Source organism: Crocodylus siamensis, chromosome 15, assembly GCF_052110815.1.
Source record: "Crocodylus siamensis isolate JL-2025a chromosome 15, ASM5211081v1, whole genome shotgun sequence".
NCBI lineage: Eukaryota > Metazoa > Chordata > Crocodylia > Crocodylidae > Crocodylus > Crocodylus siamensis.
Genome location: NC_143409.1, coordinates 26,528,338 through 26,541,051, shown reverse-complemented (window position 1 = coordinate 26,541,051; position 12,714 = coordinate 26,528,338). Strand labels below are relative to the sequence as shown.

Here is a 12,714-nt window from a genome sequence, read left to right as displayed (position 1 = left end):
CAATACCACAATGATGCAACCTCCAGAGTAAGGCGAGTATAGGGTGCCTCAAAACCCTGGCCCTCACTGCCTTGTGGGTACTCCCTGGTTGGAGAAATGCTAAGGGGCATCATCCTGACAGAAATGTGCCCTCTCTGAGGCATTAGGCTGTCAACAGCAGTTCTTGTCCATTGCTCTCTGGCAGAAGCTAAAACTATTGAGGCACTGAACATCAGGATTCACTCTAGCCTTTAGATTCTGTCTCAGTGGTGTAACGGGGGGACAGTAGGTCTTGGGTGGTCTTCACTCCTCCATATTCTTGCCTAGGTGTATGTGATAAAGGTCTTGGTGTGATGATTGCAACTAGATTCATTAGGAACCTGACTAGTCTTCTTAGATGTACACCATGATCCAGAGGATGGACAGTTGCTTACTAAAGGCGTATAGCTATCTGACTTTCGACTGACTTCAGACTAACATAGTTAACTTCCTCTCACTGCCACTCAGATTTGCAATAACCTCAGCAGAAACCAAATTGGGCACTCCGTGTTAGGGTTTTTTCTATCTGTCTCTCTCCTAGGTATAAAGAAAGTTTCTGGGATCCCTCTCTCTATATATATATGTTCTCATGCATCTTTCCCTCTACACCAGTACAACAGCTTACACACATTATTCTGGTTACACCACTGTTCTGTAGTGGAATTCTTACTGTAAATGATAAATTGGTACATACAACTGGCATATATCATCTACAGGGAGATGTGTCAAAGCTCCCATAACCAAACTATGAATTAGTTTCCCCTAAATATACTGCAAAATTAAAGTGGACTTTAGGAAAAGGACTTTACTTTTAATTTCCTATTAAGCTGATGTCTTTTAAAGTTTAGATTTTATACCAGAATAATTTTGTGAAGTCTTAGGTAACACACTTATCAAAATACTGAAGAGTATGTAAACATGCAAATTCTGTACTTCTGTTTTAAAAACCTCAGTTTTTAAACTTAATACACAATAAAAATAAAAAAATAAAAACTTATCTAGGTAAGCAGGGTTAATCAAAAGACAGAAGACAAATCAACATAAGACTGTGACCTTGAATACACAGTATATTTAGGATGAGGTAGATTAAGTAGCAAAAGTTTACTCTAAAAATATTTCTGACATTAATCTTCTTGATTTTTAATATTTAGTACAATTATTAATGCAAGTTAAACATTGTTATGGCATTAATTAGAATTGAACCAATATTTTAACTGAATATTTAGACTTTTTCTGATGAAGAGCAGTCACAAAGCTTTCTCTCATATGTGGATGACCTCTACCTGACTCAAGAAGTCTATGGGCCAACGAGAGGCAAAGCGCTGCTTGACCTGGTACTGGCTACGGGGGACGACCTAATCGGCGACCTAGTGATAGATGGGAAGCTGGGTGACAGCGACCACGAGCTGATCACCTTCACCATCCGCCGTAAGGCTGGCAAGTCAGTCAGCAACACAGAAGTCCTTGACTTCAGAAAAGCCGACTTTGACAAGCTCAAGAGGCTTGTCGGTCAGGCCCTCAGGGACCGTGACCCCAGGGAGATGGAAGTTCAAGAAGAGTGGTTGCTTCTCAAGGAAGCGATCCTCAATGCACAAGCTAAATCTATTCCAACACAGAGGAAAGGCAGCAAGAAGGCACGGCAGCCCCCCTGGCTCTCCAGGGACCGAGCGGACCTCCTGCGGCTAAAAAGCAAAGCCAACAATGGATGGAGGATGGGATTCACCTCCAGGGAGGATTATTCTACACTGGTCAGGTCCTGCAGGGAGCAAACCAGGAAAGCCAAGGCTGCAACTGAACTCCAACTAGCTTCAAGCATCAAGGACAACAAAAAGTCCTTTTTCAGGTATGTGGGGAGCTGGAGGAAAAGCAAGGGCAACGTTGGACCACTGCTAAACCAGATGGGTCAACTGGCAACTGACGCCTAGGAAAAAGCCAACCTATTAAATAGGTACTTTGCGTCAGTCTTTCATCAGTCCCATGGGACACCCATGCTTGCTATGGGACAGGGAGATCCGGGTGATGGGGATCCCCTACCCTCCATAAATGCTGACCTCGTGAAGGAACGTCTTGAGAAGCTGGATACCTTCAAGTCAGCCGGCCCTGACAATCTGCACCCCAGGGTACTCAAGGAGCTGGCGAGCGTCATAGCCCAGCCCCTGGCACGGATCTTTGAAAACTCCTGGCGCTCTGGTGTAGTGCCCGAAGACTGGAAGAAGGCCAATGTGGTGCCGATCTTCAAGAAAGGGAGGAGAGTGGATCCGGCTAACTACAGGCCCATTAGCCTGACTTCTATCCTGGGGAAGATCTTAGAAAAGTTTATTAAGGAGGCCATCCTTGAGGGACTGGCCCAGGCTAACATCCTAAGGGATAGCCAGCACGGGTTTGTTGTGGGTAGGTCTTGTTTGACCAATCTCATTTCCTTCTATGACCAGGTGACCTATCACCTGGACGAGGGAGAAGAGATTGACGTCATATATCTTGACTTCAAAAACAGCCTTTGATATGGTATCCCATGATCACCTCTTGGCTAAACTGACCAGTTGTGGCCTTGGCTCCACCACGATCCGCTGGCTGGGAAATTGCCTCCATGGTCGGACCCAGAGGGTTGTAATAGATGGCAGTCACTCATTGTGGTGCTCTGTGACCGGTGGGGTCCCTCAAGGCTCTGTCCTTGGACCCATACTGTTCAACATCTTCATTAATGATGTGGACATTGGAGTCAGGAGTGGACTGGCCAAGTTCGCCGATGACACCAAACTTTGGGGCAAAGCATCCACGCCAGAAGGCAGGTGGGTGATCCAGGCTGACCTGGACAAGCTCAGCAAATGGGCGGACGAGAACCTGATGGTGTCTAACACCGAAAAATGCAAGGTTCTCCACCTTGGGAGGAAAAACCTGCAGCATCCTTATAGGCTTGGCAGTGCTATGTTGGATAGCACTACAGAAGAAAGAGACTTGGGGGTCATCATTGACCACAAGATGAACATGAGCCTGCAACGCAATGCTGCGGCTAGTAAAGCGACCAAAACGCTGGCTTGCATCCATAGATGCTTCTCGAGAAAATCCCAGGACGTCATTCTCCCCTGTCCTCGGCCTTGGTGAGGCCGCAGCTGGAGTACTGCGTCCAGTTTTGGGCTCCACAATTCAAAAAGGATGTGGAGAAGCTTGAGAGAGTCCGGAGGAGAGCCACGTGCATAATCAGAGGTCAGGAAAACAGATCTTACGATGATAGGCTGAGAGACATGGGACTGCTTAGCCTGGAAAAGCGCAGGCTCAGGGATGATCTGATGGCCACCTATAAGTTTATCAGGGGTGACCACCAGGATCTGGGGGAACGTTTGTTCACCAGAGCGCCCCAAGGGATGACTAGGTCGAATGGTCACAAACTCCTACAAGACCGCTTCAGGCTGGACATAAGGAAGAATTTCTTTACTGTCCGAGCCCCCAAGGTCTGGAACAGTCTGCCAGCGGAGGTGGTTCAAGCACCTACATTGAGCACCTTCAAGAGTAAATTGGATGCTTATCTTGCTGGGATCCTATGACCCCAGCTGACTTCCTGCCCTTTGGGCAGGGGGCTGGACTCGATGATCTCCCGAGGTCCCTTCCAGCCCTGATGTCTATGAATCTATGAAAAACTAAGAAGTAAATATTATTCTTTGGAATAGTCATAATTGGATTTTGGCATATATTCAAATGAGCTTGAAGTTTTAATTTTTCCTCTGAAGACTGTACTCTTCCTTGCAAGTGCTCAGTATAGACTCAAAATGTGTGCTCCACTGATTAGTTACAACTGGCCTCCAGTCACATGGTATTAATTCTGTTCCCTGACTGGGCTAAGGTAACTCGCACAATCAAAAGGAAAGCTCACAGAATCTGCTGGGGTTTTGAATCTCTCAAGGAAAGCACCTAATAAAGGGAAATATAAACATATGTATTCCATGCTACATAAGTCTTGTCTAAGGAAACACTCAAGTAGGCTACTGTGAAAAATTACTGGACAGTACAGAGTTTATGATTTTCTTCTCTCCTTGTACATTATGCTTGTGCAGATGTAAGATTCAAAGGGCCTAGTTTGATCTGAATATCTGCATACCAGTCTTCTGAGGATTGGTTCAAGTCAAGCCCCACCCATCTGAAATCTACAATTTCCTGTGTCATTCTGAGGCTGGAAAACATTCCAAATAGATTTTCCACAAATATTTTTGCAGAAAGGGTACAAGGAGATTCAAGTCAGATTTAAGTCTGAGCAAACGCTCAACAAAATGTCTGAGGCTCTCATTCACCTCTAACCACTTTCTGAGTAGCTACTCTTCATTATTAGGCACAATCAAGAACATAGTGGATATTTTTTCTCAAAACAAGTAATTCTAAAAAACTTCTGACATGCAATATCCAGCAAAAAACTGAAAGAGAAAAAGTGTATTCACAAACCACAGGAAGACTATTATAGTAATACTTATAATACTAAATGATCATCATTTATTTTCCAGTTAAAATAAAATTACCTTAAAAGCTGAAGTACTAAGAAACATTCATACTTATGTAAAATCCATTATGACTAGAAAGCATTACAGAAATCAATCTTCTAGCAACTCAAAATTAAAAAGCCAACTCTCTTCCTATGGTTTGTAAAAAGTAACAATTAAAGCTTCTTTTCTCTCCTTTGTCATTTTCTATCTAATGATAATTTGTAGCAAAAGGAGATTAAATAAACCAATTCCATTTTTAGCTTTGCCAAAATGCAGTCTGACTTGTTAGAAAGTCACAAAAATTATCTGAGTGCTTTCATCCTTTAAAGATTCAAGCTTCTTTAATGCTCAGTAAATTTTATTTTATGCCATTATCCACAACCAACATACCTTACATTAAAAAAAACTGAGTTTAATTTAATTTGTTGTCAACTTCTGTAGTAGCTATGCTCAGAACGGAAACACAAACATATGGAAACCATGCATTTTAAAAACTGCATTAAGTCCATACAGATCACTGATGATTCACAGTTACTGCTCCATCTTCATCACTGAGGTTTGTTCAACATTTAATAAAATCAGCCTTTTTTCTACCCTCTTTCTTCATTTGGTAGATGAAAAATGAAATAAGAAACATTAAACACATGCCACTTCTTAAAATTAATGCTTGGTAAGAGAAATTAGATACATTTTTCACTGGCTAATATGATCTCTTTACCTGGGCACTACTACTAAATATTAATATATAATTTAACTTTTATTACTCTCCTAGAATTATAGTAATAAATTACATGAAAATTGCACTGTTACATGTTTTAGCTAGTCTGTCATTTTTAATATATTTCTGTTAATCTAGCAGAAATCATCTGCTAGACTGTAAAGCCATCCCTGCATAACATACAACTGTTAAAATGTAAATTGCCAAACTATTTTTAGCTGCTGCTGAAAAAAAAATATTCCTGGCCTCGGGAATAATGATTTGAGGCATTGTGTTCATTTTGTTTATCAAGCAGCCATTCAGCCTCTAGTGGGGCCCAAGTGCTTATGCAAGCAAAAGCTTTTAAGAGTGCCTGCAGCTGCAATCCTGGCTTCCAGGTAGGCTGCAGGTTCAGAGCACAGCTGCCCCAGGCTGTCTAAACTATCTCAGTTCCATCTGGAAGTATGGTTAAAATAGAATTTCAGATGCAGGTTTTTGTATATGTCACAGTGAGGGTGGGGGAAACTAGAAGACACCATCTATACTTCAGACTTAATACAAAATAAAAAGATCAGACCCATTTTGCTCCTACTATATTACTGTAGCCTGTGCAGTATGTTCTATTCAGCCTATCTGGCTTTGAGTTATGACTCATCCATGTGCACCTGCGCCCATGTGTTAAGTACTGCCAAATAAAAGCCCAACATCCATTTACACAACAAAGAGATGTACCCCGCAAGGCAGCAGAGCTTCTCCCCCCTCCCCTCTTGTTTGTTCTGAACAGAAAAAAAAATCCTGTCCTTCACTTCACTGGGGATTTTTCACTTCACGTGGATTTTTAAATGCAGATTCATTTATAAACAATTTTCTTCCTTTAAAGAATAAAGCATATTTAATACCACAAAACACCCCTATAGCATTAGATTATCACAGCCATTAATGATTTTTCCACCAAAACCCTTCCAACCTTTTTCATCAAAGCCCTTTATTCTCAAAGGATAAATTTTCGAGCAAAGAGGGATCAACAAACTAGTTGCTTGAAAGCCTTCCTGATGCTAGGCTGAAGTTAGGAAAGGCTTAATGAAGGCTTTAAAATCCACCAGGGCTTCACAATGAACATCTGACTTGGTGATTTATGCATATTAATAACCTCAGTCCTACTGAGGCAAGCTGAGCTGTACATGTCCTCCGAATCTTAATGTCTTCAGCTCCACTGGGATTATTACAAATGTAAATTTCTAAGATTCTCAGCTATTAATCTCTGTCTGTCCTCCTGTTCAGCAACATAATGACTAATTAAACATCAAAAGACCTGTACAGGAGATCTTCTTTGACAGCTCCTGGCCCAGCTCTCTTCCCAAGAGGGGAATTCAAATGACAGGGACAAGTGGGTAAGAGCATATGAGTAAGCTACAAATCACTACTATGAAATCTAAAAACTACACATCAAATGTGTATTTAGATCTTAGGAACCACTCCCAGTTATCTAGGTTGGCTTATTTGTGAACCCTGGATGAAGTTTTCCTAATGATAACTTAAATGATATGTATATCAAGTAAATAGAGTGGTCTAAGCCCTTTTGGTTAGGAGTTAAAATGTCAGTACTTACAGAAGAAGGCAAACCAGGGGGCACCTTCCTTACTTTCTTTGTTTGTAAAGGATCTGCACACAGAAAAACACATTTCATCAGCTATGCTGTGTAAGAAAGATTAAAAAGAACAAACACCCGCAACAAACAATTGATTATTTTCTTTTTGAAATGCATTTGCTATTTTCCAGCTTCATGCATCTATTCCTCCAAATCAATGAAATGTATCTTATATACTAAAACAAGGAGCTAGTAAGTAAATTTTGTGTAGCCTTTTCTAAAATAGTGCCTTGCTCATATTACCTTTGATCTCAGGGGATTGTCTTCAAAAGAAAGTCACTCCTGAAATGGGTACCACTATCAGGTACCCCAAGACCCTAATGTACTTATTAAACAGTGGCCTGTGATGTACAGGAGAAAGAGAGAGAGACAGAAAGTAATTTTTGGACAAAGTTTCCCTGCTTGTGTTCTTGGTAAAATTACTATTAAGAAGTATCTCAGTGACGCATTAAAATCCAAATTAATTTAAACTGACTTCAAAACAGGAGCATCACTAAGTGGATTAAAACACTGACATACTGAGTTTGCTGCATCACAAAACCTACTAGCAGTAACAAAGTATTTCAGCTACCTTCCGGAAGTCATCGAGACAACTCAGAGCATTTCAAAACATTAGGAAAGTTGGGAATATAGCACCCTCTCTCTCATTAGTATAAAAAAGAAGCCAACCTAAGTGGCTGTGTAAGTAAAAAAACTTAAAAACTATGCACAAAATAAATTTTAGCTGAACTGGCATAGTCACCAAGCAAATTAAGACACCCAGTACAACAGATGCACCCCATAACTAAATTACCTGATGTTATCATCTGTACTTCAGATGTATCCAGTCTTCAAACATAAAAACTTGTCCAATTTGATGTAGAATTTACTATAGTGAATTTAATGTCAGTATATGACTAGCTAAAAATTAATTACTCTTTCTATTATGTAAAAAGGCAAGTAATTCCAAGAGCAGCAAAGTAATGAACTTCATTAACTTTTCCTCCCATTCCACATTTCTCCACAGTATGCATCTACTATTGCATGCCCTAGGTGCCAATTTAGAGAAAAGCTACTGTTTGGAAGACACAGTTATATTTTTCAAGGGCATGTCTATACTGGGCCATGTAGAGAATTTATTCCCAACTAAAGGTGTGAATTCAAATTAGATTAATTAAACCACAGCACCTCACACAAACTTGGGAGTGGATGTCTCTCATTCAGAATTAAACTGCCTTTAATTCCATTTACATTGTAACTCAGAAGGAGTGTGTCCATACAGAAGTTAACATGGGTTAACTGATCTATTTTTAAATTAGGGAAATTAATCTGAATGGAAAATCCCAAAGTAAACAAGACCCCAAGCTTACTGTTCACATTCTTCCTGGGAAGTGGGGTTGAGAATGTATTTCCATACTTTAAAACAGTAGCTCTTGAGATAGGGATTGCAGCAATTTAGCATGAAGTGCCAACAGCCCCTGGATCACCTAATCTTCTCACAACTATGATTAGCCAGTATACACAATTAACAGGGAACAGGGTTTACAGTGCCTCACTTGTTCATAATTACCCATAGTGGGCATTTATACACATGCTCCGAGGGTGGGGAGGGGGAGTGCTTTAATTACAGCGGCTCTGAGAGCCATTCTAATCTAAAATCTCAGATACTCTGTACTGTCTCTGTGCCCTCAACTACCACGCAGTGAGACCTAGTTCAGAAGCTTACCTGAATGAAGCAGAGATAAGTTGCCTCAGTTTACCTTTCACTTACTGCAGAGTCATTGCAGGTACAAGGACAGTTTCGGTACCCATAATTAACAGGACACAGGGACTTAGAGTTCCTCTGATGCTCTGTGGTAATTGTTTGCATGTCCGATCTTACGCTGGTTAATTGCAGCTATATGAACAGTAATATCTGTATGCACGGGGTTTGCAAGAACTTATTGTCTCTAAGTGGATTCATGCCTGAAAAAAATTTGGGGGCTGCATATTTATGACCACAAACCCTCAGGTCCTGATTCACATCCATCCAGTTCCAGCAAACCAAAGAAAAAGGATATCATTGAAGGTTTTAGAAAGATTTAGCCACCTTTATTTTTATCTTCTAACAAACCACAAACCTTAAGAGTGAAACTTCTCTGCGTACACCAATTTGTTTTCTTATTTTGAAGCAAAAACACATTAAACTACTCAGTTTCCACATGAAATTTCAAGTTTGTAACAGAACATAAATATAGCCTAACTTGGTCTGGTTTGGGGTCCCATTCTGAATGTTTCACACCCATCAGTGACAATGCAACAGTGAATGTCAATGTCCCATACTGTTTAGCAGTAAAACTGTAATGTGGTATCAGGTATCCTGTCTGTTAAATCAATGGGAGTAAAGACCAAAACCAGAAAATGAAAGACTTTCCTGAACAATCCAAAACAAGAATCCTGGTAAGATGTTTTACTGCATTCCTCTTAGTTCTGGAAAGTGCTGCAGTTTAATTATTATGAGTTCTCATCTACACTAATGAATACTTAAAAAAAATACTATATAGATTTTTAAATATCAACCCTGAATGAGATGGCAGTTATTTTGGCGGATAGGTTTGGATGTCAGCAACAGAAACATCAACAGCTGTTAGTTTTAATTTTTAAAAATACAGGTCCATAAGATCAGCTTTTTCTAATTAAAGAAATGCAAAACATTATTTCAAACAAATTCATGCCCTGTATCAATAAATCCTGTGAATGGATAATTCCTATTAACTGTTAAAACCCTACTCCAAGAAATTGCTGTGTGATAAAAGTTTGTTGGAAGTAAACAATAGTTGGAGTTGTAAAGTTAAGTAGAAATATATGCTGGGTTGTAGTGACAATGAGTCTTAATTTGACAGACCCCAAACATGTGACGATAAGAATACCACAAGGAAGAAAAAGTTAGAAATGTGCAGAAACAAAAACACAGAACTATAGCAATTTCACTAATCTAAAAAAAGAGTATCAGAGGATTTAAGTAAAAGAAATAACACACGCAAAAACCCCAAAAGTTTTCAAATTGGAATAATTTCAGAATACAAATAATTAAATATTGGATTGTACAACTCAGGGGCATCAAACTTATCTGGCAATTCACCCAGTCCCTTGGGGCTGGATTGGGGCCGGATTGGGGCCACAAACTAGTAATGGGTGCCAAGATCCAGAGTTGCCTCATGTAGGCACCACATGCATGACAGTGCATGGATCCAGTATGGCGAGTGCTCCATGCAGTGCATGATGATGGAGCTGGCACACATGCTGCACAGAGCACATGGGGTCAAACATGGCTGGTGAGTGTATACACCATAGGAAATATGTGTACAGCACAGGAAGCACCAGCCTTACATACTGCACCCAGCATGCTCCAGACTGTCTTTGCATGCCACACACAGATCTGGGGCCACTGTGTTCAGCATGTGGGGCCGGTCAGAGACCCCCAGGCAGCATCACAGGCCAGATCACAGGGCTCTGTGAGCCATATCTTTGATACCCCTGATTTCCAAACTTGATAGAAGAGCAGGGGCGAGCAATTATTTTAACTCAAGGACCGCTTAATATGTTTTGATGAGCTGTTGAGGGCCGCAAGGGTAGCCCCGCCCCTTGACAAACACCCCAACCCCTAGCTGCCATCTTCGGACTGGAAGTCCTGCCCCTAACCTCTGACCTTTGCCACTGGAAGTCCCTCCCCATGCCCCCTGGAGGTACTCCTTTTGGAAAGAGGGTTTGCCATCTTAGAACTGGAAAAAACTCCAAATTATATACTAAAAATCAAACCTCCATAATAATATATTTTAATTTAACTAAAAAAATATATTTTTGTCCTTACTGCATTTCTGCTGTGTATATAGAAGTGACTGAATAATAGCTCAAAATGAAGTCTTACTCTTATATATTGTGTGGAGTGTGGAGGGATGTCAGGGGGAGTGGGTAAGTGGGTGTGAGGTTTGTGGGGAGCTGTGAGTGCATGGGTGGGTGAGTATGGGAAGTTTGTGGGTATGTGTGGGGGGTTGGGTATGAAATTTGGGGGGGGGCTGTGAGGTGTGTGGAGGGGGAGGGTGGGTGAGGGGGTGTGTGGTGGGGGGGTGTAAAGCAGTGAGCGGGGCTCCCCCCATGGGTACGTCAGTGTGAGAGTGGGTATAGTACTTCTAGGGTGTGTATTATGTGTGGGGGATGGGTGGCTATGAGGGTATGCATGGGAATCCCTCTGTGCGCACCGAGCTGCTCAGCACCTACCTCCACCCTGCAACAACCCAGAGCCCGTGGATCCTGTGGCACCTCCCTGCCACTGCTGCCAATGGCGTGAAGCCCCAGCGTGCCCCGCGCCCACTCCGTACTACCCAGCTGTGACACATCCTGCTACCCCTGGGCATGCAGCAGACCTGGGACACCTCATTCCGGCTGCTGCTGCTACTGCTGCCCCCAGCCCTGCAGTAGTGGCAGGGACTAGTGCGTGCAGCCCCAAGCCTGTGTGCCTCGCACCAGCTCCAGGCTTGTCCGTCTGGGCTGAGCAGCAGCAGAGGCAGTGCCAGGCAGAAATAATTACTTGGCTCAGGGCAAAGTGGCCCCTCCCCCTTGCCACTTTTGGGCAGTTTTTGGTGCAGCCACCTGGAGCCCACACCAGACTGTGGTGCGGCTCCATCACTACTGCCTCGGGGCTGCCCTGTGGCTATTTTGCACTGTCACTACTGCTATACTGGGCAGCCCAGAGGCAGTGGAGACACAGGGCAGCCCTGCACAGGCTCTAGGCTAGGGGTGGGCAAAATGCGGCCCACGGGCCAGATGCAACCCACCAGGCCATTCTATCTGGCCTGTGGGGCCCCTAAAAAATTTAGTAAATAAATATTCATCTGCCCCTGGCTGCCTGTCATGTGGTCCTCGATGGCTTGACAAAACTCAGTAAGCAGTCCTCTGCCCAAAATAATTGCCGGCCCCTGCTGAGCAGCAGTTCATCTAGCACTGCTGCTGCCGAACCCAGACGAGGAGCCTGGAGCCAGAGCAGGGGGTCTGAGCTGTGTGTGTTGGTCCCCTCCTGTACTGCAAGGCTGGGGCCAGTGGCAGCAGCAAAGGAGCTGCCACAGCCTGGGCTGCCTAGAAAGGAAGATAGTCCCACTGCGGAGCTGCACCAGCCCTGTTGCGTGCCCAGGACATGAGAGGGCACATGTAGTGCAGCAACAGCTAAGCAGGAGCACGGGGCCTGTGCCAGTGTGCCAGAGCCAGCACTGGCAGGGCCCAGAGTGGGGCAATAGGAGCACAGGGTGTGGTCCAGCAGAACCTCTACGGAGCTGGGCCAGGCTATGCCAGCAGGGAGAGGGGGGAGCTGGACCCTGGGCCCCTGCTGGCCCTGGCACACCAGCACAAGCCCCGCACTCCTGCCCAGCTGTCACAGCATTCTGCATGCCTGCTCACTACCCCTTCCCCCCACCCGTCACAGCCATTTGTTAACTTGCCTGCCCACAGCTGCTGTTGCTTCTCTCCACACACACACCCTCCCCTCTGCCAGCCACTGTGGCACCACGTGGTTCCCATCTGTAGTACTGGGACCACAGGAGCTTGCCTGGACCGACCCTGAGGACTGGGGTGATCACCTGCAGTCCCTCCCTGCCTCCCTTCCCACCCCCCCTTTCTTGTGTGAATATCCCTCTCTGGTGGAGGGAGGCTGGAACAGCCCCAGGGTCCCAGACCAAAAGCTTCTGGCTGGGAGCAGTGGAGGAGGGAAGGGGGCGGGGGGGGAGCCGGGCTGGCCTTGCTTCTGCAGCGGTTTGGTCCTGCTGGTAGCTTCCCCTGGGTCCTACTGCCCCTGTCATCTTTGACAAGCAGTCAGGGGCAGATAAATATAAATTTTCTAAATGTTTTAGGGGCCCCACAAGCTGGATAGAATG

The 12,714-nt window shown here is 43.7% G+C and overlaps 1 protein-coding gene across 18 annotated transcripts in view; it reads right to left on the bottom strand.

Moving 5' to 3' along the window:
* Positions 1-12,714, bottom strand: part of TCF12 (transcription factor 12) — a 322,678-nt gene that overhangs the window by 65,610 nt on the left and 244,354 nt on the right. For 9 of the 18 annotated variants that reach the window (XM_090028814.1, XM_090028822.1, XM_090028823.1 and 6 more), the window contains one exon: positions 6,794-6,846. The exons of the other annotated variants lie outside the window; for them this stretch is intronic. In XM_090028814.1, the coding sequence (XP_089884940.1) occupies positions 6,794-6,846 (53 nt within the window). The remainder of the gene's footprint in view (positions 1-6,793; positions 6,847-12,714) is intronic. 18 annotated transcript variants of the gene reach the window in all.